This window comes from Aegilops tauschii, chromosome 3, assembly GCF_002575655.3.
Source record: "Aegilops tauschii subsp. strangulata cultivar AL8/78 chromosome 3, Aet v6.0, whole genome shotgun sequence".
NCBI lineage: Eukaryota > Viridiplantae > Streptophyta > Magnoliopsida > Poales > Poaceae > Aegilops > Aegilops tauschii.
Window position 1 is genome coordinate 451,300,761 of NC_053037.3, and position 26,934 is coordinate 451,327,694.

A 26,934-nucleotide genomic window follows, 5' to 3' on the forward strand; every position below is an offset into this window, starting at 1 on the left:
AAGGGCCCCGTCCGAAGCATGCTCCCGGCCAACTCCTCGAGCTGCCCCATAGTGGGCGCCAACTGTCGTGGTGGGCGCATGACAGATGCCAAGGGATGGCTAAAGAGAGGAGGAGGCTCGAGGGCGCTGGTGGGCATGAGCGGGCACGGGACGCCGGACATACCCAGGTTCGGGGCTCTCCGGAGAGATAATACCCCTAGTCCTGTCGAGTGTAGTTGGATGATCGATAGTACAATGTTGCTCCTGGAGCTGTATGAAGGAGGAAGGAAGCTGGCCAAGGCTTGGGCTGCTCCTTCTCTCCGGTGTTGCTGTTTCGTGGCTAGTCCTCCTGCTTCGCCCCCCAAATGATCGTGGGCTCCCGGGGGGTTTATGTCCAACCCCTTGGGGGTACAATGGTAATATTATAAGTCGGTGGGTTCGTGTAGTCGGTGTCCGGGGACCCGGGCTGGGCCCCGCTGAGGGCTTGTGGTTCGCCGGGTTCCCCTAGGTGCGGGCCCCGCCAACCTAGGGGGACTGTGCGCCGTCTTGTCGATCGTCAGGGCGTGGCCGAGTCGAGCCGCGTACAGTGCTCTCCGTCAGGTTGCCGCTTGCTGTCGTCAGCGGTGAGGGTGGGGGCACTGTTGCCACGCCGGCCCTGGTCAGCGGGTAGGTGAGGGGCACTGTTGCCACGTTCCTGCTGACCAGAGGCATGGGCGGGGCACTGTTGCCTCGGTCATCGTTGATTGAAGTCTCCCCGTCATATGGCCTGGATGGGACGGGAGTTGACCCGCGGCTGGATTACGTAGCACGCCATGGGTGGCGCTGGCTTGGTGAGGAGGCCTTGGCCGTGCCGGGTTCGGCTGTCTTGCGCCAGTTGTTGGGGCCGAGTCGACGTGTCTTGCCGGGTCGACTAGTCTGGCCGGCTTGGGGGGCTTCGCCGGGTCGAGCGACCCGGCCAAGCGCGCGCCGGTATTGAGGGGCGGTGCCAGCCCCGTTGTTTCTGAAGAGGATCCGGGTTCCGTTGCCTGCCCGGGGTCCATCCCCCCGACACGCGAGCTTTGCTATTATAGTTGGATCTTATGATGTTTCTCCCCCTCTACTCTCTTGTAATGGATTGAGTTTTCCCTTTGAAGTTATCTTATCGGATTGAGTCTTTGAGGATTTGAGAACACTTGATGTATGTCTTGCATGTGCTTATCTGTGGTGACAATGGGATATCACGTGATTCACTTGATGTATGTTTTGGTGATCAACTTGCGGGTTCCGTGACCTTGGGAATCTATGCATAGGGGTTGGCACACGTTTTCGTCTTGACTCTCCGGTAGAAACTTTGGGGCACTCTTTGAAGTTCTTTCTGTTGGTTGAATAGATGAATCTGAGATTGTGTGATGCATATCGTATAATCATACCCACGGATACTTGAGGTGACATTTGAGTATCTAGGTGACATTAGGGTTTTGGTTGATTTGTGTCTTAAGGTGTTATTCTAGTATGAACTCTATGGTAGATCGAACGGAAATAATAGCTTTGTGTTATTTTACTATGGACTCTTGAATAGATCGATCAGAAAGAATAACTTTGAGGTGGTTTCGTACCCTACCATAATATCTTCGTTTGTTCTCCGCTATTAGCGACTTTGGAGTGACTCTTTGTTGCATGTTGAGGGATAGTTATATGATCCAGTTATGTTATTATTGTTGAGAGAACTTGCACTAGTGAAAGTATGAACCCTAGGCCTTGTTTCCTAGCATTGCAATACCGTTTACGCTCACTTTTATCACTTGCTACCTTGCTGTTTTTATATTTTCAGATTACAAAAACCTATATCTACCATCCATATTGCACTTGTATCACCATCTCTTCGCCGAACTAGTGCATCTATACAATTTACCATTGTATTGGGTGTGTTGGGGACACAAGAGACTCTTTGTTATTTGGTTGCAGGGTTGTTTGAGAGAGACCATCTTCATCCTACGCCTCCTACGGATTGATAAACCTTAGGTCATCCACTTGAGGGAAACTTGCTACTGTCCTACAAACCTCTGCACTTGGAGGCCCAACAACGTCTACAAGAAGAAGGTTGTGTAGTAGACATCAGCGGCTACAACAGGGATCCGAAGACTTGGATCCTTGAGTGGATGTCAGGCAATGTACAGCACGAAGCCAAAGCTCTGGATATTATTGAGCTTACTGCCCTTCCCACTCCAGGTGAACTCTTTGAACCTGGTTGTCAGCTTCACCGCAATGCTTTGGAGAGCATATTCCAGAAGCCTGAGCCGAATATGAGCCAAATGCTAAGTATGATGGAGCCCCTACCTAGAGATGCTGACTATCCTACGGAATTCTTTGTTGAAGACCTTGAGTATCTGCCCCGCACTATCTATCATATCATCAGGCAAACTCTATGGCTTGTCAAAGAACATTCTCCGGCAGCTAAGCTAGAAGGCGCAATGAAGGCATTGGTTTTCTATATCCTCAACGGCATCAGTTTCAATGCTCAAGACTTCTTCATCAGGCAATTGGCTGCATCCGGATCTGATCTATTTGGTCTGAAGTTTTATGCTCCCTGGGTAATGCGCCTCATCAAGCTTCACTCTGCTATCAACTATCAGCCTTCTGCGCGCAATCATCTCATATTCTTGCGAGAGGTTGATCTGTCTGTCGAAGCCATATACCCAGAGCCTGCCAAGGAGCCAATTTATCTTCACAACACCGATCACCAAAGCTTCACTCAACCTATTGAAGGAGTTCTTGCTGCAACTCATGTTTATCCTTTGGCTGGCAACACACGTGCACCTCATCATGCCCATACTGAAGCCACTGAAAGCACCATTGCGCAAAAGCCTCGGAAGCGATCTCGTGTTCTCAATGACCGAGAGCTTCTCCTCGCCCTGCATCAAAAACAGGATAAGCATCATGACTGGCTGAAACGTCACATGCAAAGCCTTTTGGTGGATGTCAATCGCATTTGCAATCTTGCCACCAAGAATGCTTTTGTCACTCATGAAACCTGTCGGCGGTCGTGGAAGAGTCTAACATTGCTGAGCTCTGAAGATGATGTTCATCAAGATGGCTTCACAGAGAGATTCAAGTTTGATTCCACTCCTCCCAGGAATGCTGTCTTGCGTCGGACTCCCTCTCTTGAAGACTATGAGTACTCCTCCTCAGCGGCAACTGTCAATGCCAGAGTCATTGATGACGAAGACGATGCTACTTCACCAACTACAACTTCGCCTCATATCAACACTGCGCCGAGTTCTTCTACACCACCGGACCTCAACGACGACCCTGCTGCTTCACCTACTCCTCATGGGGACGAGTAGACGCTCTATGTCTTCAAACCTTTTTGGTCCTTACTGAAAAAAGGGGGAGAAGCATATGAGTTGATAGTCTTCAAGCGGGTCTTTATAGGTGGTTGCTATACTTTTTGCCAAGTGTTCACAACTCTCTCTTTTGATACTTTTGGTTCTTTGAGTTGTAACACTTAAACTTGATGGTCGTCTGCTACCTTTCTGTCAACTATGTGATGCGATGATAAATTCCGCATGTGCGATGATAAATCCCGCACGAAGTCATTCCGCAGACGTCCATTTTCCATTATGCATGTCATTACCTTCGTTATATCCTTTCATGCATGATGAATTGTCTTCATTAGTTGAAGAGGATCTCCACAAGTAAAACATGCCATGTGCATTTGCATTCAAATGCAAATTACTTATATGCACATCTTCAGGGGGAGCCTTTTGCTACTTGTGAAGACAATATCTTAACCCTCACAATTTCACATACTTTTATCCCCGTTGAAAACTTCAACCAGTTTGTCATCAATCACCAAAAAGGGGGAGATTGTAAGTGCATCTAGTGCCACCCCTAGTTGGTTTTGGAGTATTGACGACAAACCTGGTTGAGGGACTAATGTGTTTGTGAGAATTGCAGGATAACACAGGTAGTAGTCCCTCATTGATTCGGTTTACCTACCGGAGATGACCCCTAAAAATGTGTGAAGACATTGAAGACAATGGTGGTATGTGAAGATATTCACAACGACGATTATGACTCGAGAAGACCTTCACGTGAAGACTATGGAGTGCGAAGACATAGCTGTTTCGTAGTACTTTGCTTCTTTGTTGAGTCATAGGAACCACCGTACTATTAAGTGGGGTCCAAGTGAACAAAGTCAGAGTGACTGAAGTGATGCTCAACCAAATCCTAAGTCTTCGAGCGAAGACAATGAGAGCAAACCTTATCCAAAGCTGGATGAGTCAGCTTTACTTGTAGCCCAAGTTAAGCTGCCGCGTGTGTTTGAAATCTGACCGTTGGAACACGTGTCAGTTCCTTAGTGACCCAGGGTCATTTCCGACAAATCAGGTCGGGTTGCCTAGTGGCTATAAATAGCCCACCCCCTACACCATAAATTGGTGGCTGCTCAGAGTTAGTGCACGGCTTTTGTCGTTTGAGAGCAACCCACCTCGAAGCCTTTGAGAGAAAGATCCTTGCGAGGACAAAGCCCAAAACACCCAGAGCCAAAGAGTGTTAGGCATCACTGAAGTCTTTCTGTCCGCGTGACCTGAAGACTTGTTACACTTGAGGACTGTGAATCCTCCAGCCGGTTAGGCGTCGCGTTCTGAGCATCCAAGAGTCATTGTGGATTGCCGGTGAACGAAGTCTGTGAAGGTTTGGAAGTCTACCTTGAAGACTTACCAGAGTGATTGGGCGAGGACTAAGTGTCCTTAGCTCAAGGGGAATAAGGTGAAGACGTGGTCTTATGAGTTGAATCTCAGCCTCCCTAACCAGACGTACAGTTGTCACAGCAACTGGAACTGGTCCAACAAATCATGTGTCTTCATCAAGCAACTGGTTCTATCTCTTCCTTCACTTATTTACAGTTTGTCTTCGTGAAGTCTTTTGCTTGTTTGTCTTATCTGTTTGACTTCACTGTGTGACGACTATTGTTGTTTGACTTCACACTATCTTCCATCTTGATCCATACTACCTAGCTGCTAATAGTCTTCGTGCTTTAGCTTCACTACTTGCTTGACTATGGCTTGTCTAGTGTAGTCTACCTTCCGCTGCATGTCAATAGGTTCATTTCTATCGTTCGTCTTCGAAACTCCCCTGTTTTGAAGACTTTCATAAAAATCGCCTATTCACCCCCCCCCCTCTAGTCGATAACTAGCACTTTCATCCCCGCTATAGGGTGTTGCAATACGTTCATGATTTGCTTATGGTGAGTGGCGTGAGTGACAGAATACACAGACCGAGTAAGTGGGTTGTTGCGTATGGGAGTAAAGAGGACTTGATACTTAATGCTATGGTTGGGTTTTACCTTAATGATCTTTGGTAGTTGCGGATGCTTGCTAGAGTTCCAATCATACGTGCATGTGATCCAAGTAGAGAAAATATGTTAGCTCATGCCTCTCCCTCATATAAAATTGCAATAATGATCACTGGTCTAGTTATCGATCACCTAGGGACAAATGACTTTCTTTTGTGACAAAAGCTATCTACTTTTATTGTCTTGCAATTTATTCATAGTTTTATTCTTGCAAAGTACTTCTAGTTTTATTCTTGTTCTAGGTAAAGCAAACGTTAAGTGTGCATAGAGTTGTATCAGTGGTCGATAGAACTTAAGGGAATGTTTGTTCTACCTTTAGCTCCTCGTTGGGTTCGACACTCTTATTTATCAAAAAAAAGGCTACAAACGATCCCCTATACTTGTGGGTTATCACCACCTCTGCCGCTACAGCCCACCCTAGCGCCAGCCACCACCATCGATGGATGTGCACGAGCCCCAGCTCCTCGTAGGACCCATCCTCGGGCCAAATGTACACCGGAGCAGCCTTTCCGGTGAGCCTCCGCCCCGACTGGACGTCGCCGGTGTCTAACCGGCAATTAACCATGTCATTAACACTAGTTAACCACCCCACAGTGGCTGACAGCCGGGCCCCACATTGGGTCAAAGCCTGGGTCAACGCGGGATTAATTCCCACATAACAGTGAGCCTATGACATGTGGGACCGCATTGTCAGGTTTGACCCTGGTCAACCCGGTTGACTGTTGACCTGGTGATGATGCAATGCTGATGCAGTAAATCCTTTTCTGGATTTATTTTAATTCAAAACAATTTGGAAATTCCAGAAAATGCTTTAAACTTCAAAAATTCATAGAAAATAATCTATAACTCAGATGAAAATAATTTATATATGAAAAATGATCAGAAAAATATGAAGAATCTGTTTATGGCATTCTCATGCATGTTTGAAAAACTTAAAGCCGCTGTATATGAAAATCTGGATAAATGGCATTTGAATAATCATATATGGAGTTGAATTTGAATCTTTGGCTCAAACCAACTTCATTTAATCTGGTTGCTAGTTGCATTAGCTCAACCAGCAACATATTGCCATGTCATGATCATGCATCGTATTGTTGCATTGCATTGATTGTGTTCCTTCTCTTTTTCCTATGTTTGTTCCCTCTTGGTAGACATTTTCCGACGTTGAGATCGTTGTCACTGATGAAGACACAATGCTATCTTCAGAAGTGCCACACAAGCAAAACCCCTTTGAGCATTCCGATACAAGTCCCACCCTCTCGCTCTTGCTCTCTTTTACTACATTAGGACAACAAAGATTCAACTATTACATGTTGCGGTAGTTGAACCCATTCCTCTGCATGACCTGTCTTTGCCACCGTAAATAGTTGAAACCCACTAGCATGAGTAGGAGTTGTTTGAGCCATGGTGTGAGTACTCATTCATGCTTGCCTGTTATGCCTGCTATGCTTAGAGTTGTGTCAGGTCTGATTCATCTGGGATGGATTGGGATGGTGGTGAACATGTTCTATTGTTGAGAGCTAAGTGTGTGAACACAATTTGGTAAAGGTAGCGATGAGAGGCCATGTAGGAGTACATGGTGGGTTGTCTCATTGAAGCCGTCCTCAGGAACTGAGTTCTCTGTTTTTTATCCAAGAACAACCACTACCCCACATTGGGCCCTGAAATATGACCCCGCTTGACTTATTAACCCCCCCCCCCCCCCCGTACTCTGTCCAGGAGTTGCAAGTAGTTCCTGGTGTCTGTAGTATGCTGGAGGCCATGCGTAGCGCTGACCCGAGGGGTGGGCTATGATGCGGTAGGCAAGTGGTACGGTGTACCAGGGCACCCGTTTGGTGGGCTTGGGAACCCTGCACACATCGTTTGGGGCCGTAGTGGAAACCTCAGCCGGACTTCCTTGTGGATGGAACTCAAATAGGCGATAAACCTGAACTAGAGACTTGTGTGGTTAGTCAGGTCATGGTCTACACCCACGTTGGCTTTCGCTTGAAGTCTGCCGAGCACATATCGTGTGCAGGCGCTAAGTGGTGGAAACATGTGTGAAGAAGTACACCCCTGTAACAGCCTGATTTTTGGCCCTTTCTTTTTTAGCTTTTCTGAGGTTTTTGCCTGAGTTTTCTTTTTCCGTGGCTATGTGGTCTGGAAACTAAAGAAGATGACCTCTTCTTTGCTTCCAGAGTGGCTTGTCAACCTCAAATACTTCCCTAGACCTTTCCATTTCCACCTTGGACCAAATCCCAATATTGGGAATATTCCTTTTCAAGTAATGGAATAACTCAATTTGCCCTAGGTTGTGAAGCAACCTATATTTCCATCACTCCTTAAATTCCCAAATAATTCTCATAAATTGTTTTGGTCATATCTTCCTCAAATATGGAAAAATATTTCATTGGCCATGTTTCCCATCATGCTCAATTAATTCCTTTCCTATTATGTCCTAAATGGCAGTTTCTGAAGCAAGTGTCATTTATCTTCGCCCAATTGACCCCAAACTTGTTGGACACCTTTTCATGTCCAAATATTTGCCGCATGCCAAAATTGAACTTAATTTGCCTAGTGAATATTCCTGAGCAATTTTTCAAAGTTCCTGTCGGAGGGAAGTGATTGTGAAGGAAGTACAAGCTAGGCATATCCAAATGAGTTGAAATTTTGCATGGTCCTCACTATCATCATATCATAGCCCTCCACCAAAGTTGAGCTCATGTCATGCCTCCATGTGAGCTCATCTTCAATTCTTTGATTCTGTCCAAACTTTCAGTTTGTGAAGCAAGTATATTTTATCTTGCTCCATTAAGGCTAAAAAAATTCTAGGCCTTCTATTATCTATATAACCTACCTCCACCCATTTTGGGCATATTTCATCAAGCCATTGTTCCTCTAGAATTTTTGCAAGTTTCTGTCCAAAGGAGATGTTTGTGAAGCAAGTACCATTTTGGCTTGACCAATTGGTATGAGACTTTTTGAGCATCTTCATAGGACCAAAAGACTCTGCCTTGCCCAATTTGAGCTCACGTTGATACTCCATGTGAGTGCATCACCATGCTCAAGTTTCTGGACTATTTTGGTCAGTTGCAAAGCAAGTGTATTAAACCTTGATCCATTTCTTTTCAAACTCCCCAGGACCGTAGTCCTTCCTACCCTAAACCTCCAAGACATCACATTTGGCCCCTAGCTCTTCTCAGCTGATCACACTAACTTGATCAAGTTTGCAACAGAAAACTTCAGAGGTTAAATCCCACTTAAACAGAGCACCTTTTACCAAGCCACCACCTCAGTTGAGACCTCCACTGGAAGGACTAAACCACAGACATGTTTTGGCCGAACCCCGTGCACTGTGTGCACCAGTGCCCGTGGTGACCACCGTTTTGGCGTGCAATGGCCGTGTCCAGAGCGTCATTTTGCCTCGGCCCTGCTCGTGCTCGTCGTCTTCGCGTGCGTGAGCCTGTCCAGCGTGTTCCCCGTGTCGTCGCCGTCCCCTTGGAGCCATCTTCCCCTTGCCGGAGCCACGGTGGCTGCGTGCCCCTCCTCACCCGAAGCCCCCTCCGCCGGAGTCCTTGCTGCTCTCAATCCCACCCTCCTCGAGGTCCGTTCTGCCCTAGGATGGGTGCGGCTCGATGCGCTGATCATCCCGGTAGGTCGGCCGGCGAGAACGGTGGTCAGAGCTGCCCGGAGTCCTCGTCGGGGCCGGCCGGTCTCGCCTCGCCCCGGTGCCGTCGAGAGGAAGAAGAAGGGGGCCAAGTGGAGGAGAGAGTCAATGCGGGCCCCACCTATAAGCCACACAGGAGCCGGCCCCGCCACTGCCACGTGGGTTAAGTGGAGACGGCAAGCGCAGAATATGCTTTCCACTCTAGGAAACGTATTTTTGGCAATACGCTTTCCTTGTTCTGTAAGCGCACTTTCCTGTCTATTCATCCGTGTTTATGCTTTCTCTTCTGTGAAGACGTATTCTCAGAAATACGCTTTCTCTTTTTCAGCTCAGGGGCCTGTTTGTAGAAATCTTTTTACAGATTGGTCCCTGGACTTCGTCAGGCTATAACTTTTTGCTCGTAACTCCGATTAAGGTGAATCCAACGCCCACATCTTCGTCTCGTCGAGCCCATTCTGTTTACATCATTTTCACTGTGGTTTAACATTTCGAAAATGACCATTTTTTCCTTGCACGTAAACAGCCCCCTCCGGGAGAGGACTGTTTCCGGCAAGTCTTTCCGCGATCCTTCTACACTTCTCCCCGGTGCTTTCTTCATCCCCAGGCAAGCCACAATACCCACTTGCATGATAGTCATGTAGTAGCCATGGTTTTTAACTTGAATATTTAATCAATGTTTGCTCGTTTAAAATATGGTTACCGTTGTTCCGGTGATGCTTAGAGTTCCATGTTCACTCTCGTGCTATGTTGTCTTGCACTTGGTTATCATGTATTCCTGCTAGTATTCCTTTCATATGCTTATGCTTGCTAGTAGTACATGTTGATGTCGGTGATGGTCTTTGGTGCATGACTATCATCTGTTCCGAGTGCCGACGTTATGCATGTTCCATTGCATCCAGTTGGTTAAATGCTTGCATGGTAACATTGTTGATATGTTCTTGCATGATATTTATTGTTGATGCTAGTGGTCATGCTATGTTTTTGAGTAATGTATACTTGTGATGTTCATGCTAGTCAGTATGCCATGCTCAATCAGATATATGATTTGTTGTTGTATTGTTAAGAAGTAATGATGCACAACCATGCTTATGTTGATGTCATGCTCATGTATTGTAGTTGCATCATGTTATTTTCATATGACTCGGCTTATTGCATTCAAGTTTAACCGGACTTAATTGAACTTGAACAACTGTTGGCTGAGTCATGGTGCCACCATACCGAGCTGACCAGTGCAACCACATTTGCCTTATGTATGGGGAAGGCCCTAGCAGTCTATTGTCGTGCCTCTTGCCGGTGCCTCCAACGAGGGAAGGTTATGCTCGGGCGCTACCCTGATAAGGTAGGACGGCATAAGCCTTGTGGACCTGTTGTTGTTATGGTATCTTGTCCCCGTTTGGGACTGTTCATTTGCCACGACAGTGGTTGTTTTGCCTTTGGTAGGCTCGGTCACCCAGGACTGAACCCAAAAAGGGGTGTTGGTCGGAGTGGCCGGGAGAGTGTCATGGCAGTAGGTCGGTTTTGTCGAAACGCTGTTGGTCCACCCGAATGGGAGTGCGAGGCCATGGGTTCTGTGGTGTGGGTACAGTGTGCTACCTCTGCAGAGTGTATTAAATCTACCGATAGCCGCGCCCGCGGATAAGGGCCCAGTTCGTAGTTGGTCACACTATGGGTCAACAGTAATAATAATGATGTGCTTAACAACAACCCCGGTTCGATGATGAGATAAGTTGGTTATGTGATCCGTGAATGATCACCGTTTGGCTACGAAGTAACCCGTTGCACCAAGTGTGGTTCCGTTTGTGATCCGTGAGTGATCACCGTGGTATCGAGGATACCGAGTTGTTGGATATTCGTGATGTTGTGCGAGAATCGTGGGTAAAGATCAAGCTCCTTGTGGTCATTTAATGATTACTAGGGTATTGTTTATACCAGGCTTGATTTGATGCTGAGATGATCGTGTGATGTCCGAGGCTGGTAAGTGATGCATGTGATGGTTACGAGGTAACCCAAGCAGAATAAGTGGTGCATGATAGTGTCATCATGTTGCATGCTAGTATCGTCAGATTCATATGTCCATGTCATGCTCATATTGTTCTAGCTGTACCATGTTCATGTGGTTAATGCCATGTTGTTCTGATGATCTCATGATAATCCCTGCTTAACCTGTAATTGACATGCTATTGTTTGTCTTGAATGCTTCTGGTTATTGTGATCTTGCAAGTACATTCAATGTACTAACATGGCGTGTTATGCCAGTTTGCAGGTCATGCCGGATTTGATTGCTTGTTTGCCGTGGATTCCTTGTTTGCGAGCTAGGATAAGCGTTCCAGCCAGAGTCCCTGCGGAGTGGAGTTCACCACCGTCGTCGTTGTTCCGCTACTAGAAGTTATTCCACTGCTTCGAGTTGTTCTGCTGCTTGCATAGAGCAACTGTGGCAGGCGTAGTGTCGCCGTGCCGATGTAATTCCTCGTTATATCGGAACCCCTTGTACCCAATATAGTTTGTAATAAAGAGCTTATTTGTTCTATGCTAAGCAGTGTCGTATTCCGGAAGACTTCTCCTCGATCTCTGGGCTAGAATATGGGGCGTTCGGGTTTCTCTGAGCCAGGGTGCCACAACCCTTGCTGGGTTATAAATGATCTATTCGAATAGCCGCATCCGTGGATATGGACTACTTGGAAAACTTATATGGTTCATAGATAACTGGAAGTGGATACTCTAAAATGCATAAGATAAGTGTGAGTGCTATGGATGGCCTGCTCGTAGGGAGATGGGAGCGGATCCATAGTGGTGTATTGATATGGTGAATATGTGGACTTGTGTGTGTTTTCCCACCTCAAAGAAGCCACCGAGTCAAACTTGGCTTGCTGCAGTCAAACTCCACAACCCCATTGTTGATACTGATGCATAAGTAGTTAGTTCTGATGTAAGTTTTGCTGAGTACATTTGTACTCACGTTTGCTTAATTTATATTTTTGCAGAGGAGACTTCAGTCTCACTTTAGATTCATGTGATGAGTTCAACGTTGACCAATTAACTTGAAAATCCCAGACAGAGGTCTGGTTCCTATGGAGGGTCTTGTAGAAAGTCAGGCTTGTCAACCTTTTTCTTTTGTAGTTGTTTGTACTCAGACATGGTTATGCTTCCGCTTGTTGCTTGTATGACTTTGTATGTTGGGTCATGAGACCCATGTTTGTAATAGCATACTATGTATGGTTCTCCGGAGGTGTTGTTGAGATGCTTGGTATGTGTGGCATCCGAAACCTAGTTGTTTATTCTTGGTAGCCTTCCTTATGGGGAAATGCCTCCTAGTGCTTCCACTGAGCCATGGTAGCTTGCTACTGCTCCGGAACACATGGATTGACCGACATGTGTTCTTTTTTTCTCCTGTGTCTGTCCCCTCGGGGAAATATCACGCGGCATTTACTGGAGTCCTTTGTAGCCTTTCTACGACCCAGTTACACTCGCTGCTGACCGACACGTGCATTGTTGGGTCATGTATGCCCGCCCCTGTAAGTTTGTGCCACCTTGGGTTTACGACTAGTCATGTTGGATGCTAGCGACACAATCATATATGTGAGCCAAAAGGCGCAAATGGTCCCGGCCAACATAAGGCTGCAGCCGTGGGAATACCGTGCGTGAGGCCGCAAAGTGATATGATGTGTTACATGCTAGATCGGTGTGACTTAGGATTGGGGTCCTGACAGCTTTGGTAATCCTCAACCCTGTCGGACAGAAGAGGAAAAGATTTTCCCAAGAGCAAGAGAGTATTAGGAAGGACGCCGAGCGTGCCTTTGGTGTTTTGCAATCTCGATGAGGCATCGTTCGGTATCCTGCTAGGATTTGGAGCACCAAGAAGCTGTGGGAGGTGATGACTGCTTGTGTGATCATGCACAATATGATCGTAGAAGATGAGCGCCCGGAACGTATCTCCGATCAAGAGTTTCAATTTCAAGGTAAGAATGTTGTGCCTGAGCATGGAGGAGCGGCAACGTTTGAACAGTTCACCTAATTTCATCATGAAATGCGTGATTGGGAAACTCACATGCAGCTGCAAAATGATTTGGTTGAGTATATGTGGGCTTATGTTGGCAACCAATAGATGTATTTTTTTCCACATGTATTTGAAACAATTTAATTTTTATTCAACTTGTAAAACTATGCTTAATTTATTTGGTTGTGAAATTATGTTTTATTTGGTTCTGAAACTATGTTATTTTTTATATGTTTGCATGTGAAATAATGTAAAATGTGTGCGTATTTATTAAAAAAGGGCGGCCAGCCGGCCACGTAAATATGGGTCAGCGCATTGGACACATTGCCGACCTAAATGATAAATAATACGGACGGCGAGCGGGCGGGTGACTGACCCAAACAGACAAAAACGCCGTTCATATGGGTCAGCGCGTTGGAGTTGCTCTAAGAGATCAACTAGTTCTAGCCATCTATCAAACAAAACCACGTCCACAAATCTCATGGAAGTAAGACACGGTGTGGCACAATCCCAAATATGCACAACAGAAACATGTTGTTTGCAAATCTAAAATATCTCCCATCATTGTGTTTTAAGGCGACAACCCCCTAGCAAAATATCATGCTAGGCAATTATAAAATAACCATTTTCCAATCTTCCATTTATAAAAATATCCTAAGGCAGAAATGGCCCAATTAGACATTTCTAAAGGAGGACCAACCTCATTTTAGACCAAGGTATATCACTGAAAAAAATAGCGTAGCCACGCTATAGCGTACTGAGAATTGCCTCGCTAAATATATCGGTGTACAAAGTCTCGCTAATAGCACGCTATAGCGCGATATATCACGTTAATAGCATATTTTGAGGCCGGCGCTATTTTGCTGTAGCGCGCTATTTTTTTCCTCGGAGCATCTACAGCCGGACTTGGCAAATCCAGCCCCCAAATGCCCGAGGACGCGCCCGGGCGCGTCCGCGGGCACTGACCGGTCATGCCTCAAATTTCCACACAGTTGCAGACGGACATCTAAATACTAAATTCTCATATCCATACAAAGACATGCAAACTAAAAGACTCCAGGATGGCCTGCTGCTCCTCCATCTCGTCAGACTGGGCGATGGCGAACTCCGCCTCCGCCCGCTCCATGTTGAAGCCCGACAGCTGTTGCTCCAGCAGCTCCGGCTCCTGCTGCTCCGCCTCCTCCTCCTCTTTCTCTTGGCTACTCCTCCTCCTCTTCCCTCGGCTGCTCCTCCTCCTCCTTCGGCTCCGGCGAATCCGGAGGCAGCCCGACAGCAATGCGGGCGGCGCGCGGGGCTCGCCTCGCCCGGATCTCCTGCTGGATCTCAGCGCTGCGCTCCGGCGTCAGCATTGGTGTAGTAGGTAATCTTGCTCCAGACCATGGTGGAGTGCCGGAGCGTGGACGGAGCGTCGGACCGTGGGCAGAGCGCCGGAGCGGGAGAGGGAGGAGGTGCATGGGCTCGGACTGGCGGCGCGGAGAGGGGGGAGGTGGATGCGTTAGGGTTGTTGAACGCCGACCGACTTAAATAGCCGGATTTGGTCCTGGGCGGCGAGCCGGAGCGGCGCCACGCGATGTTCACACCGAGGCGATGGACGCGGCGTCCTTCGGGCCGCCAGGTTTTCGGGCGTTTCCCCATGGGACCCCTTCGTCAGTCCGACGTGGCGGGCATGCCCGGGCGCCCCATATCCGCCCCATATTTGGGCTGGATATGGGATGCCGGTCAGCCCAGGCGTATGAGGCCCGTTTAAGGCGTCCGTCTGGATAAAAAACGTGACCGGTCAGTGACCGGGCGGCCTGCCCGCACGTATGAGGCGGGTTTAAGGCACCCGGCTGTAGATGCTCTCAGTACCATATTTGAAGTCAAGAAAATTCTGCCAATTCTTATCACCACCCAAAAAATATCGTTTACCCCAAGAAGCTAACATGCCAAATTTGGTCATCACGAAACTGGGGAGTATTGTACATAAATCCGTTGGGGATGCTCTAAAAACACAGGACGCGCGAAAAGCAAGCAAAGCCGTTCACTGTTGCGTACCATCGCATCTGAAGCGTTGGTTCTCTGATCCGACGGTCGAGAGGAAGCCCTTGGCGACCCTCCGCCGCGCCTCTCGGGCACTACTTAGTGGGACAGGCCGAGAGCAGACGAACCATCCTCCCACAAACCACACTCCCCCCACCAAATTTCCCCTCCTCCTGCCCGAAGTTGAACAGAGCAGGCGCTGTCCGCCCCCATGGCTCCCTCCGTCCCCTAGAATCAGCCCCGGATAGTCGCCAAGGTGAGCTCTTCTCCAACCGAGGTGCGAATCTGTATCTGCGATTTTTTCGAGTGCTCTGCTGGTTCGCGGGGGCGGAGTTCGTGGGATCTCTCTCCCCCCGCCACCCACAAAACCCCAGCTTTTGCGAGCTCGGCTGGCGGGTCACCCACCGGATTGGGGCTTGCTCGCCGGCGGCGCGTCCTAGGGTTTCCTTAAAAAATCTTGGGCATTTTTGCTGCTGCTTGCTCGATTGCCATCCGTTTGCTCGCGGAATCGATGTCGATTATCGTCTATTTTGTTTTGGTTTTTCTCCTGGTTGGTTCGATTCTTGCATTTTGAACTACTGTGGCCCGTCAGGAAACCTAAAGTTTGAAACTTTACATTTCGACGCAGCCACGCCGACGTGCTTAGGTCATCGACACTAACTCTGCTTTGCTTGATGCAGGGATCCAGCTGCCGCGAGTCGTCATGGACCGGACATCGAATTTCATGCCTACACCTGATCAGGATGTCCTGGATATCCAGCCCCTGAGGACTTTGGCTCCGATGTTCCCTGCGCCCCTGGGGGTCAACACGTTTAACGTGCCCAACACCACCCCACCATTGATATTTGTCACTTCAGCTGGGCAGTTTCCAGGGGGGTTTGGTGCTCCCGGCCATCCTGCTTTCAGGTCATTCGCCGCCGCTTTCGGTGCTCAAGATGCTTATGGAGGGCAGCCTGCCTCTTCCCGTGGCCAGGATGCCGGTAGAGGGCAACCTGCATCTTCTCGTGGCCAGGATGCCGGTGGAGGCCAGGCTACCACCTTTGCTGATAAGTACGCTGCTAATGGAGGCCAGACTGCTGCTAATGGGGCTACAAACCTTGGCGCCAGCGCTGACAGCCCAATTGATGTCATCCCTATATCAGCTTACAGGCCGACACCGCCACCTGTTATACCACTGGACGACGATGACGATGACAATGAGCATTTCACTAGCAACCAGACGTCAGCATCTGGGCGGAAGATCAAGAGGCCGTCCCACCTAAGTGGATATAAGATGAGCGGCGGTTTGGGCAGTGATGACAACAATGGTGTGAAGACCAAACGCAACAAGACCTCTCACAGGAAGGCTGGTGCTGGCAATGAGTTTACCTCGGTGCCCCTTTCATCCAGCAATCCCAGGGAGGCTGTGGAAGAGGTTCTCATGAACTTCGAGGCCCTGCGGCGTAGACATCTTCAGTTGGATGTGGCACAAGAGAGTACCAAACGCCCAGACCTTAAGGTTGGTGCCGTGATGCTGGCCCATAATCTTAGGGCTAACATCGCGAGGAGGATTGGAGTTGTTCCTGGAATTGAAATAGGGGATATTTTCTACTTCAGGATGGAGCTATGCATTATTGGCTTGCATGCTCCTACCATGGCTGGAATTGATTATATGACCCACACATTTGGTGATAAGGGTGATGATTCTGTAGCAATATGTATTGTCGCTGCAGGTGTTTATGAGAATGAAGATGATGCTACAGACACACTAGTCTACAGCGGTTCAGGAGGTAGTAGCAAGAACAATGAGGAGATGCATGACCAGAAGCTTGAGAGGGGTAACCTTGCTCTTCAGATGAGCCTGTCGAGAAAGAATGTGATCCGGGTTGTACGGGGATTTAAAGATCCAGGTTGCTTGGGTGGGAAGGTTTATATGTATGATGGCCTCTATAAGATCCATGAGTCCTGGAAGGAGAGAACAAAGACTGGGATCCAGTGCTTCAAGTACAAGCTGCTGCGGGAGCCAGGACAACCCGAGGGAATGTCAATCTGGAAGATGTCCCGGAAATGGGTAGAGAATCCAGCAACTAGAGGCAGAGTTCTACACCCTGATCTATCATCTGGTACTGAAAATCTTCCAGTGTGTCTTGTCAATGATATTGACAGTGAGAAAGGACCAGGCCTTTTCACCTATATTACTCAGGTCAAGTACCCAAAGCCACTAAGTTCCATGAAACCATTACAGGGTTGTTCATGCCTCAATGCTTGTCTGCCCAGTGATACCGATTGTGGTTGTGCAGAGTTTAATGGAGGTAATTTACCTTACAGTTCAACAGGATTGCTTGTATGCCGCAAGAATAGGCTATATGAATGTGGTGAATCTTGCCAGTGTTCAGTTAACTGCCGTAACAGGGTGACACAGAAGGGGATTAGGGTTCACTTTGAGATCTTTAGGACAGGAAATCGAGGCTGGGGTCTTCGTTCATGGGACCCTATACGGGCTGGCTCATTTATCTGTGAGTATGTTGGCGAGGTTATTGATGAGAGTAAACTGAATTTGAATGGTGAAGATGATTACCTTTTTCAGACTGTGTCCCCTTGTGAGAAGACATTAAAATGGAATTATGTACCTGAACTGATGGGGGAGCAAATCACAAATAATTCAGATGATACTTTTGAGCCACTGCCCATCAAGATAAGTGCAAAGAAAATGGGAAACGTCTCACGTTTCATGAACCATAGTTGTTCCCCTAACGCCTTCTGGCAGCCAGTTCAGTTTGACCATGGAGATGATGGTCACCCACATATCATGTTCTTTGCACTGAAGCACATCCCTCCCATGACAGAGCTGACGTACGACTATGGTGATATTGGAGCTGATTCTAGTGGTATAGGTTCTCCTGGAGCTAAGAGATGCCTTTGTGGATCCTCAAATTGCCGGGGCTATTTCTGCTGATTATGGAAGATGTGCATTCTGCTTATCAACATGCCAATCTATCTGTTAGGTAAAAACAGTCTTCACCTGAATGCCATTCTCAGCATTGAGCATCATGCATACATCTAACTACTCCTTTGCGGTTGGACATCCCTGCTTGTCATGCATATTTACAGGCATCTGGTTTGTATTCGATAAGCAAGCAATTTGTGCTGATAAACACTAGTTGGATATTAGTTTTTTATCTTCGCTGTAGCTGTAATACTTGTGCTTCCACAGAAACTGTGTTAAGTGTTACATATAGGAATATAGGAATGCATACAAGAACAATGTTATTCCTGTTCAGTGTCTTACGAAATTCTCAGCTTCTCTGTTAAGAACGAACAATGTAATTCCTGTCTAGTGTCCTGAGAAATTTCAGCTTCTCTGTTAAGAACTCTAGACATTTCATGGTTTAGTTGTTCTTGCTACAAATAATTTTGGGTCAGGTATTTATGATAATATGTTGATGTATTTCATATCCTGCATGGGATTTCTCTATTAACAAATTCTTACACCATAAACTTGGAACTGTTGCTTTACTTGTGTAATAATAGTTTCTGATGTTTGTAAACTAGCCCACTTCGACTTTCTGTGAACCTAACTTGTGCTGGTCTTTTGCAGATCATTTTTTGGCCGTTCTGGTGGTACCTAGAAGAAGGGAAGTGTGCTGAAGTCTGACAGAGGTAGGAGCGTCTCAAATTGCTCCCCTCATGACTGCGCCGTAGTGGAGATAGTAGACTTATGTCAAGCTCTGCAATGCCCATTGTCACACAAGGACAAAGTAGCTTCTTGTGATTCTGTGACCGTAGGCCTTGTGAGGTCAATTTTGTATGATAACCTTAGTATTTTGGTCAAGTCGAACCAAAACTCTTAGCGGCCAATATGCCTATTGCGCCGTTGCCAAGTACTCCCTCCGTCCGGAAATACTTGTCGGAGAAATGGGTGTATCTAGACGTATTTTAGTTCTAGTTGCATCCATTTTTATCTATTTAGGTGACGAGTAATTTTGGACGGAGGGAGTATATTCAGACCAGTGGGCTGGCTTTAAAGTCTTGAATTTCCTGCCAAAGTTGTTCTATGTTGAGTTCTGTTTGGATTTATATGCTACAAAAGTTATACCGTTGAATCTTCACATTCAAAAGAAGTTTTCAATGGCATAACTTTTGTAGCATATAACTCATATTTTGTTGATCAAATTCACGGTCAGAGACCTCATAAACCCAAACGGAGGGAGTAGAATAGGTTGGAATCTATGTGGTATGCATTGCCACTTTGCCAGTTCTGAGGAAATTCCCCGATAATTGCTTTCTAATGTTTACAGTAATAACTAAAGAGGTCTCTGGGCTATGAATAAGGTACTCCCTCTGCCCCAAAATGTAAGACAATTTTTAGGCTTAGGCCGCGCTTGGCATCGGTGTAATTGAATACAGGTGTATTATTCTTACAAGTGTAACTTACCGGCCAACAGCTATTTCCGGCCGGAAAATCAAAACGGCGGGCGGAGGTCTGTAAGTTTTATACGGGTGTATCTGGAATGAGAACATTTTGGGACAGAGGGACACACCAGGATCTTTAGGCCTCAGGCCTTTGGCCATAAAAGCGATGTAGCACACTGCATATCTTAAAATTCTTAATTCTCCAACTGGAGCATCACTTACAAACTAACGCTTGATTTTTCAAGTACAATTTACAAGGGAGTGTAACAGCTGTGCAAAACTCATGCCAATGACAGGTAGAGAAGAGCTACCGCGATACGTGAACTGGAAAATACAAAGAAAAAGCTGGTTCAGAGCATCCTCGTAGTGTTCCCGACTCTACACTCACATGTGCATACGCTTCTTGATTCTCTGACCACGCGCCGCGACCGCTGAATATGCAACTTGATGTTCACCAGCTTGCCAGCAATCTGCATTTCGGGCATGGAACGGATAAACTGTTATAGCGAAGATTACTGTATCTCTGAAGTCCCAACATTTACACAAGGAACAAAACTGCAGATAAATTAATTGGCCTTAAAGTGTTTGGCTCACAACATTGAACCGATGTAGAAGCAAAAACACTTCTATTTCGCAAGTATGATAGGCTGAACAACTCTAGAAGAATGTCCGGGAATTACCATTCTCCATGTAAGGTCTTCTGGTCCAAGGGGCTGAGCAGGACTTGAATATAGAAAATGCCTCGAGTACTGTCAATGCACCACGAGTAAAAATAGTCAAGAAGATGGGTCTTTCAAGAAACTTAAGGGTATATTTGGTCGGTGCCCAAAATCACCAATATTGGCAATGCCCATAACAACTAACTAGCGCACTCTAGTTCATTTTTCTTGGCAACATTGTTCAAATCATGGGCAAGCATAACCTTCACTGCAATTTTGGCTAGCCAAACTTTTGGTAGGCTGAACTTGGGTTCAAACCAAGCATACCCTTAAATCGTATTTAGGTTTTAAATAAGAGCAAACCTTGAGAAGATTGGATTGCATCTCCCTAACTCTTTGGGCATCAATGCCTCTTAGGTACTTCACCAGCCAGCCAGGTTGCACAGCATCAGTTGATGAAACAAACAATGCTATCTGCACAATGAAGTAACAGGCCATTATTTCGCAGTTCACACTACAAAAACTTGTGTTCTCCAAATGCAGCAGACCAATGCCGATGACCAATGGTGTGGCAAAAATACATAATCATCATGCTACAATATATAATAAAAATTAAATCTTGATGGGATGTAATATATGCATCTCCAACAGACTGCATGTATAAGCTTTTCGTGCATGCCCACACATGTGCACATCTATATACACATCTTTACTATAGTTTACAATTGATTGATATTGCTCATGCACCATTTTTATAATTCATAGTGACCGATATCACCAACGCGTCTTCCAGTTTATCTCACAGTGCAAGTATATATAGAAAATAAATAATCCTTAGGTACATTAATTTCATAGATACCGTGCCAATTTTTACACAAGCTTCAGAAACACTATTCATACAGAGAAATTGGTATATGTCAAAAGATAGGTATCACTAATTCTACAACTGTCAGTGTCATTGAAGTATAGAGCCCAGTCCTGTCCATTGGCAACTATGCAACTATAGTTCGCATGTTACTTGTTAGTAACTCAGTGATATGGATATATTTGTTTGTTATTCATGAGATTCAACTAGAAAAATATCCTAATTTTTTCATGTAACAGGTAAAGTTTTGGAGCTCCAGTAAGATATATCAACGGCCTTTGTGAACCTTCATGCTTCAAATTATGGAGAATGGTAAGGCATGTTGTAGAACCATGGGTCAACTATACCTTGCTGTAGTCAAGTATTCCTTCAAAAGGAAGCTCTAGCTCATCGCTGATTATAACTGGGATACATCCACTAACAATTGCATCAAACAGGCGAGCAGAAGATGGAGTGTCCCCAGCAGGATTCAAGCAAAAGAGAGACTTGCGCATGCCAGTCTGAGCTGCTACTTTCCCCTTGGCGCCAGCAGACCCTTCTTCTATAATTATGTCTTCTATACTTTGTAATTCTGTCACAAGCTTACTGCGTATCTTCCCACCCTAACAAGGTCAACAAGATGGAAGATCAAAAGGCAAATAAAACAACAAAAAGTAGAAATATGACACGCATATATAGATCTGATTTTGTCAAAAGCTTGAAATAGTAGCAAGAAACTTACAGCATTTCTTTTAAGTCTTCCTCGGAAAAACAGCAACGTACTTCTTTTAGATTGAGTTTCTGACACACACTTATAATCACAAAGGTCAACATTTGGGACATATGGAAGGATAACATCCTTTTCCAGATAAACTTGCCCAGGTTTATACCTGATATAAGGTGGAAACATGAGTTGTGTTGCTCAACTGATGTATGCAAGCAGCATAGAGGCAACGTGGCGATCAATGAATGAATGAAGACCATACCAGTTCCCAGTAGAATCCATATCAGGTAGAAGCCATATTGCTTTCTTCACAAACCTTCGGACTGACTTAAAAGACCATGGGTGATGAACAGGAATAACATGATCTCTGCCTTCTGAACGTTGCCAAGCAGGTTGATCAGTCACCCACTTCAAAGCTTCCTAATTACAGGGAAGTAATGGTAAGATCATCTTGGATACAAATAGGGATGAACAGAACAATTAATAACTTGTAATCTAGACAGAGAGTTAGATATTCCCTACAGTCAGGTGAACCCCCCAAAAAAACATTACAGATAGTCATAGAATATTGAGTTCAATCTATAGAGTGTGTTACTATGATTTCTGGTCTGACTGCAGAAACAAATTAAATTTTCTTAATAATTGATGTCAGGTTGATAGCATGAAGAATCAAAGTTTAGCTTGGTCATATGCATGTCCTACAACAAATACTAGCTAAAAAATTAAACCTTGGGAAATGCTCGCACACCCTATAAAGTGCCTTGCATTCTTGTTTCTCCAGCAAGAAGTAACTGATTGTTGTGAAAAATGGCACGTAGAAAATGTCTGCTTCTTCTTGCTGCTCAACCCTGATAACATTCTTCAGAAGTCTTTGTGATTCAGGAGCAATGAGATCCGCCCACAGCCAGTAGTCAATAGAATGCTGCATATGCGAATGGAGATAAATTCAGACAGTAAAACAAAACAAATTGCAAGTTCCAAATTCATAGTGCTGCAATATTACTTAGCATACAGATATTTAACAAAACCGTGTTGGAAAACTGACGTATTAAATTGTCATATGCAGAGGTGGTAGATCTAAACACGCAGTAAACAGACCATTCCTATCCCAGCCAGTATTAGTACATGCTATTCCAGTTCAACCATTTCCCGCTATATGCAAACAGGCAAGAAGTAAACTATTTACAATTTATTAATGCATTCCAGCAAGAGTTTTATGATCTCAAAGAGATCAAAAGAACATCAGCAAACGATACACATCCTTATGTTTGTTGAATCTTGTAATAATTACAAGTGCTATGTGCCATCTTATTCAATTACCCCTCTCCCCTTCTGTTGTATCTCACATGCTTTAGACAAACTAGTCTACATAATCAATATAACAAAACACTTCAAAGCTGTAGCAACCTAAATATTTTACATAAAGTCACAAACAGATGCAAGTCCAAAATCTTCAATCTCTCTGTTCAAGCTGTAAAATCAAATTGCTACATAGAAAAAAACTACTTTATATCAGATCCAGTCCAGAAGCGTATGTGCCTCATTGGTATAGCTTTGCAGCATTGGGTCACAAGAATACCACAGGTACCCAGAGCTGCTACAGTGGATCAGCACAAAATATTTCTATGAGATCCAACACACTAACATGCAGCTCATTTCAGGAGCACTTGAAATCTCCCGAAAGCACCAGAGCACAGATTTATCACAGAGGAATATAGCAATGCAGCATTACTACTAATGCTCGACTTTCAGCCAGCAAGCAATCAAATGCCCCACACTCTACAAACTAAGTGCTGTCTACCACCAAATCTGGGAACAAGGAGATCTCGTGGCATCAAAATAAAGCGACACTAGATGATACAAATCGATCTCACCGCTCGCCCACCTGCTCGATGAGCCTGTGCACGGGGCTCCCGTTGGAGGTGAGGTTGGTGGTGTCGCGGTACGAGTCCCTGAACAGCCTGAGCAGGTCGTAGGTGAACTTGCGTGGCATCTCGTACACGTAGACCCTTAGCGGCGCCGGCCACGCGCCCCGTGGGTCCCCGTACAGCCGGGCCTCCTCCTCCCTCCGGATCGCGGCGTCGAGGTCCCCGGGCGCCGCGGAGGAGGCGGCGGGGCGGTGCGGGGAGTCGAGGAAGCGGTCGAGGGAGGCGACGAAGGAGGTGGTAGCGCTGCTAGGGTTGGGGAGCGGGCCGGCGACGGGGCGCGGCGGCGAGGGGGAGAGGAGGAGGAAGTAGACGGCGGAGAAGACGAGGAGGGCGCCGACGGCGAGCAGGCAGCGGGAGGAGGCGCGGCGCGCGTGCGCGAGGGAGGGGAACTGCTTCCCCGCCATGGCTGCAGACTGTCGAGTGGGCCGCAAGTTTTGTGTTAAGCCGAGGCTTATGGTTTGAGCACACTAGATTTTTTTTTTTTCGAGTTGAGCACATTAGATTATCAAAGCTAAAATTTGAACGACTGGAGACAGATGAATTTGGCAAACTCAATCTGGAAGTACTCCTTCAAACGGCCCCTGTGTCAAAAAAGATTTAAGAAAAAACATCCTAAAAAGCATACTGAACCTTGCTAAATTGCTATGGAAACCCTAAAGTTCAAGTATGCCTTTGCTAAATTCCAGCACAAGCACGCCAAACAGACCACCATTGTCCAAGTTATTATGGACTCTTAAATATGTACTGCTCCATTAGCAGCAAATTAGCACCTATTGTTGTCAAAATTTCACTGCAACATGCTAACCAGTTCCTTGCAGGTTGCGAAGACACATAAACCTATCTTATCTTTGTCCTAGGGGAAACCCGAAAGGCCTATCAAAACTGGACCAAAAACCTTGCATATAATAATATAAATCTACCAATGTACTCTATGCATTACACAGATTTAGTTCTGGCCGTCTTGCTTTGCACGCCCGGAGCTCTTCTTCACTGCCGCGTTGCCCTTCTTCCCGGCGTCGTCGCCGCTCGCCCTGGCGTGTTCTTTTCTCTTGCGAATCGCCTTCGCGTGTTCAAGACGACCGTCGTCGGCGGAGGAGGGAGGATCAGTGACGACATCCCGAGGCTGAGGAGCAGCAGGTGGTTCCGATGGGGGCTCGATCGGATCAGGGTCGCTAGGAGTTCGGAGCCGGCTGCCGGGCGAATCAGTATCGGTGGCCTCTTGATAATACAGGTTCCAGGCCCATGGGTCAGGCCTGAAGCCGAAGGCATGGTCAAAACTGTTCACGCTCAACGAGGGCTCCAGATCAGGAAGGTCGAACGGGTCGTCGTCAGCAGTCTGCTGGGGATCGGCGCCGGAGCCGGAGCCGGATCCTTGGACCTGGCTGTCGGCGGTGCTGTCCGACCAGTTGGCGCCGTTGCGTAAGAGGCCGGTAGGCGCCGTCGCCTGCGCTTGCTGCGACGTGTCGGGGCTGGTGTCCGTCAGCGGCTCGTCGACGAGCATCATCGATGACGGCTCGTGCTCCTCCTCCTCCTCCACCACCTCGTCCGCCGGAGAAGCGCCGGGATCCTCCTCCTCCCCTTTCTTCTTCTCCGGCTTGCGCGTTATCCTGCACAGCACCCAATCGTTGAGCTGCAAGCAAGACACACGATCGGCACACATCATCAAACACAGACACGCTAGGTATGTACCAAATTAGATGGACATGCATGGCATGGGATGATGAGATGATGATTATGGCTGACCAGCATGAAGTTGGAGTCGGACGAGACGGGCCTGTTGGAGTCCACGTCCACGAACTCCATCATCTTCCACTCCGTCTTCTCTATCCGCTTCTTCTTGGAGTCGCCGCCGTCGTCGTAGACGAACACCTCGTACGCCAGCGAGTTCCTGAACCCGATCGTCGCCTTCTCCTTCCCGTAGGTGACCGGCGTGTTCTTGCCCACCGACTTCCAGCGGCCCGTGTCGCCCGTGCTCCGGCTCGGCCGCCCCCCCTTGGCGTACTTGCGGCTCCTCTGCGTGAACACGTACCAGTAGTCCTCCACGCTCGGGCCCAGCCTCGTCGCTGCCAAAACCAAACCAATTTAGACAGCCATCAAGAACTCAATCAAGAAGATCACGATCGATCGGAATCTACTTGTCTTGGAGCGAAAAGACGGTGGGCATTGAGCAAGAAGCCAAGAACTCACTGAGAATCTGGGGGTGCTCCGCGTACACGTCGTCGTCGCGCACGAGCGAGGTCGGGGGCGGATCGCCGCGCAGCTTGCTCCGGAGGTAGAAGAGGATGAGCTCCTGGTCGGTGGGGACGAACCGGACGCCGGGGACGTGCAGGTACGGGTACAGCGGCGCCTCGCCGGGCTGCTGCTGCGACGACGTTGACGCGTCCAGCAGCATGGCGGCGGACGACGTTGACGCGTCCAGCAGCATGGCGGCGGACGACGTTGACGCTTCCATGGCGGCCGACGACGGGTGATCGCGGCCGGCACGTGCTAATGCTGTCGGAGCCGAGGACGTTAGGGGTTTGAGGCCGCTCTGCTGCCCACAGCACGTACGGAACAAGATTCCTTTTCCGTAACTCAAACGATTTGCACGATTTATATAGCACACGATGATGGGTTTAGGGGGCTGTGGCCAGCCTGCCTGATGAGACGATGCACGGACCAAGATTCCTTTTCCGTAACGATTTCCTAGTTTTCTTTTGTTGAGAAAAACAAGTTACCGACTTTTGTTGAGAAAAGTTACCGACTACCTCGCCTCGTCGTCCACGTCGTCTATTGGGCCAGCCCGCGAACCACGCTCGCCTATGAACTGGCCCATTTAGGAACTGTAGTGCGTTTTCTTCTTCTAGTTTCCTTTTTTCTTTGGCCACTGCTACAAATCATCCGGTTGATTTATGGGAAACATAAGCCGCCTCCATAGCCGCTAGATACGCACCATCGCAGCCGTCCCTTTGCCCTCTGGTTCCTGAATGCTCTCCTGCAGCACACGCCCCCTCCCAAGCATCACTCTCTCTTCGTATCGGCAAAAACAGCCACCCGCTTGCCCCTGATTGCAGCGCCGGCGGCGCCAATGCTACTGGTCGCCGGTGCAGTAGACCACGTCGTCCGCTGCATGATGCAGAGCAACACCGGCGAGCCTTCATTGCAGCGCCGGGAGCTGCATCGGAGCTCCGAGACCGTCGACCAGCGCTCCATTGCAGTGTCGGGAGTGAAGGAAATATGCCCTAGAGGCAATAATAAAGTTATTATTTATTTCCTTATTTCATGATAAATGTTTATTATTCATACTCGAATTGTATTAACCGGAAACTTAGTACATGTGTGAATACATAGACAAAACAAATTATCCCTAGTATGCCTCTACTTGACTAGCTCGTTTATCAAAGATGGTTATGTTTCCTAACCATAGATATGTGT

The 26,934-nt window shown here is 47.2% G+C and overlaps 3 protein-coding genes across 3 annotated transcripts; 1 reads left to right on the forward strand and 2 right to left on the reverse strand.

Moving 5' to 3' along the window:
* The first annotated feature begins 15,108 nt into the window (after nt 1-15,108).
* Nucleotides 15,109-18,998, forward strand: LOC109749138 (histone-lysine N-methyltransferase, H3 lysine-9 specific SUVH1). The gene is made up of 3 exons (XM_020308125.2): nt 15,109-15,229; nt 15,654-17,957; nt 18,551-18,998. Exon 2 carries the CDS (start codon nt 15,677-15,679, stop codon nt 17,906-17,908), a length of 2,232 nt encoding a protein of 743 aa, XP_020163714.1. The 5' UTR covers nt 15,109-15,229; nt 15,654-15,676; the 3' UTR covers nt 17,909-17,957; nt 18,551-18,998.
* A 527-nt stretch (nt 18,999-19,525) lies between these two features.
* LOC109749150 (probable arabinosyltransferase ARAD1) lies at nt 19,526-23,961 on the reverse strand. Its single transcript, XM_020308134.4, has 8 exons — nt 23,478-23,961; nt 22,341-22,514; nt 21,855-22,012; nt 21,611-21,758; nt 21,237-21,491; nt 20,388-20,498; nt 20,046-20,114; nt 19,526-19,835 (listed from the first exon to the last, which is right to left on the reverse strand). The coding sequence occupies exons 1-8, from the start codon at nt 23,922-23,924 to the stop codon at nt 19,716-19,718; spliced, it is 1,482 nt and encodes a 493-aa protein (XP_020163723.3). The 5' UTR covers nt 23,925-23,961; the 3' UTR covers nt 19,526-19,715.
* A 421-nt stretch (nt 23,962-24,382) lies between these two features.
* LOC141042460 (uncharacterized) lies at nt 24,383-25,912 on the reverse strand. The gene is made up of 3 exons (XM_073510825.1): nt 25,708-25,912; nt 25,264-25,583; nt 24,383-25,150 (listed from the first exon to the last, which is right to left on the reverse strand). The coding sequence occupies exons 1-3, from the start codon at nt 25,910-25,912 to the stop codon at nt 24,467-24,469; spliced, it is 1,209 nt and encodes a 402-aa protein (XP_073366926.1). The 3' UTR covers nt 24,383-24,466.
* Nucleotides 25,913-26,934: the final 1,022 nt, after the last annotated feature.

What these genes read in the sequence shown, in the direction of transcription:
- LOC109749138 (XM_020308125.2), top strand. Translation starts at nt 15,677, where the DNA reads ATGGACCGGACATCGAATTTCATGCCTACACCTGATCAGGATGTCCTG.
- LOC109749150 (XM_020308134.4), bottom strand. Translation starts at nt 23,924, where the DNA reads ATGGCGGGGAAGCAGTTCCCCTCCCTCGCGCACGCGCGCCGCGCCTCC. An exon ending in ATGGATTCTACTGGGAACTG is followed by an intron (nt 21,759 to 21,854) that starts GTATGGTCTTCA and finishes ACCTTATATCAG; the next exon opens with GTATAAACCTGGGCAAGTTT. An exon ending in GAATACTTGACTACAGCAAG is followed by an intron (nt 20,499 to 21,236) that starts GTATAGTTGACC and finishes TTCATTGTGCAG; the next exon opens with ATAGCATTGTTTGTTTCATC.
- LOC141042460 (XM_073510825.1), bottom strand. Translation starts at nt 25,912, where the DNA reads ATGCTGCTGGACGCGTCAACGTCGTCGCAGCAGCAGCCCGGCGAGGCG. An exon ending in GGAGCACCCCCAGATTCTCA is followed by an intron (nt 25,584 to 25,707) that starts GTGAGTTCTTGG and finishes TGGTTTTGGCAG; the next exon opens with CGACGAGGCTGGGCCCGAGC. An exon ending in CCGACTCCAACTTCATGCTG is followed by an intron (nt 25,151 to 25,263) that starts GTCAGCCATAAT and finishes TCTTGCTTGCAG; the next exon opens with CTCAACGATTGGGTGCTGTG.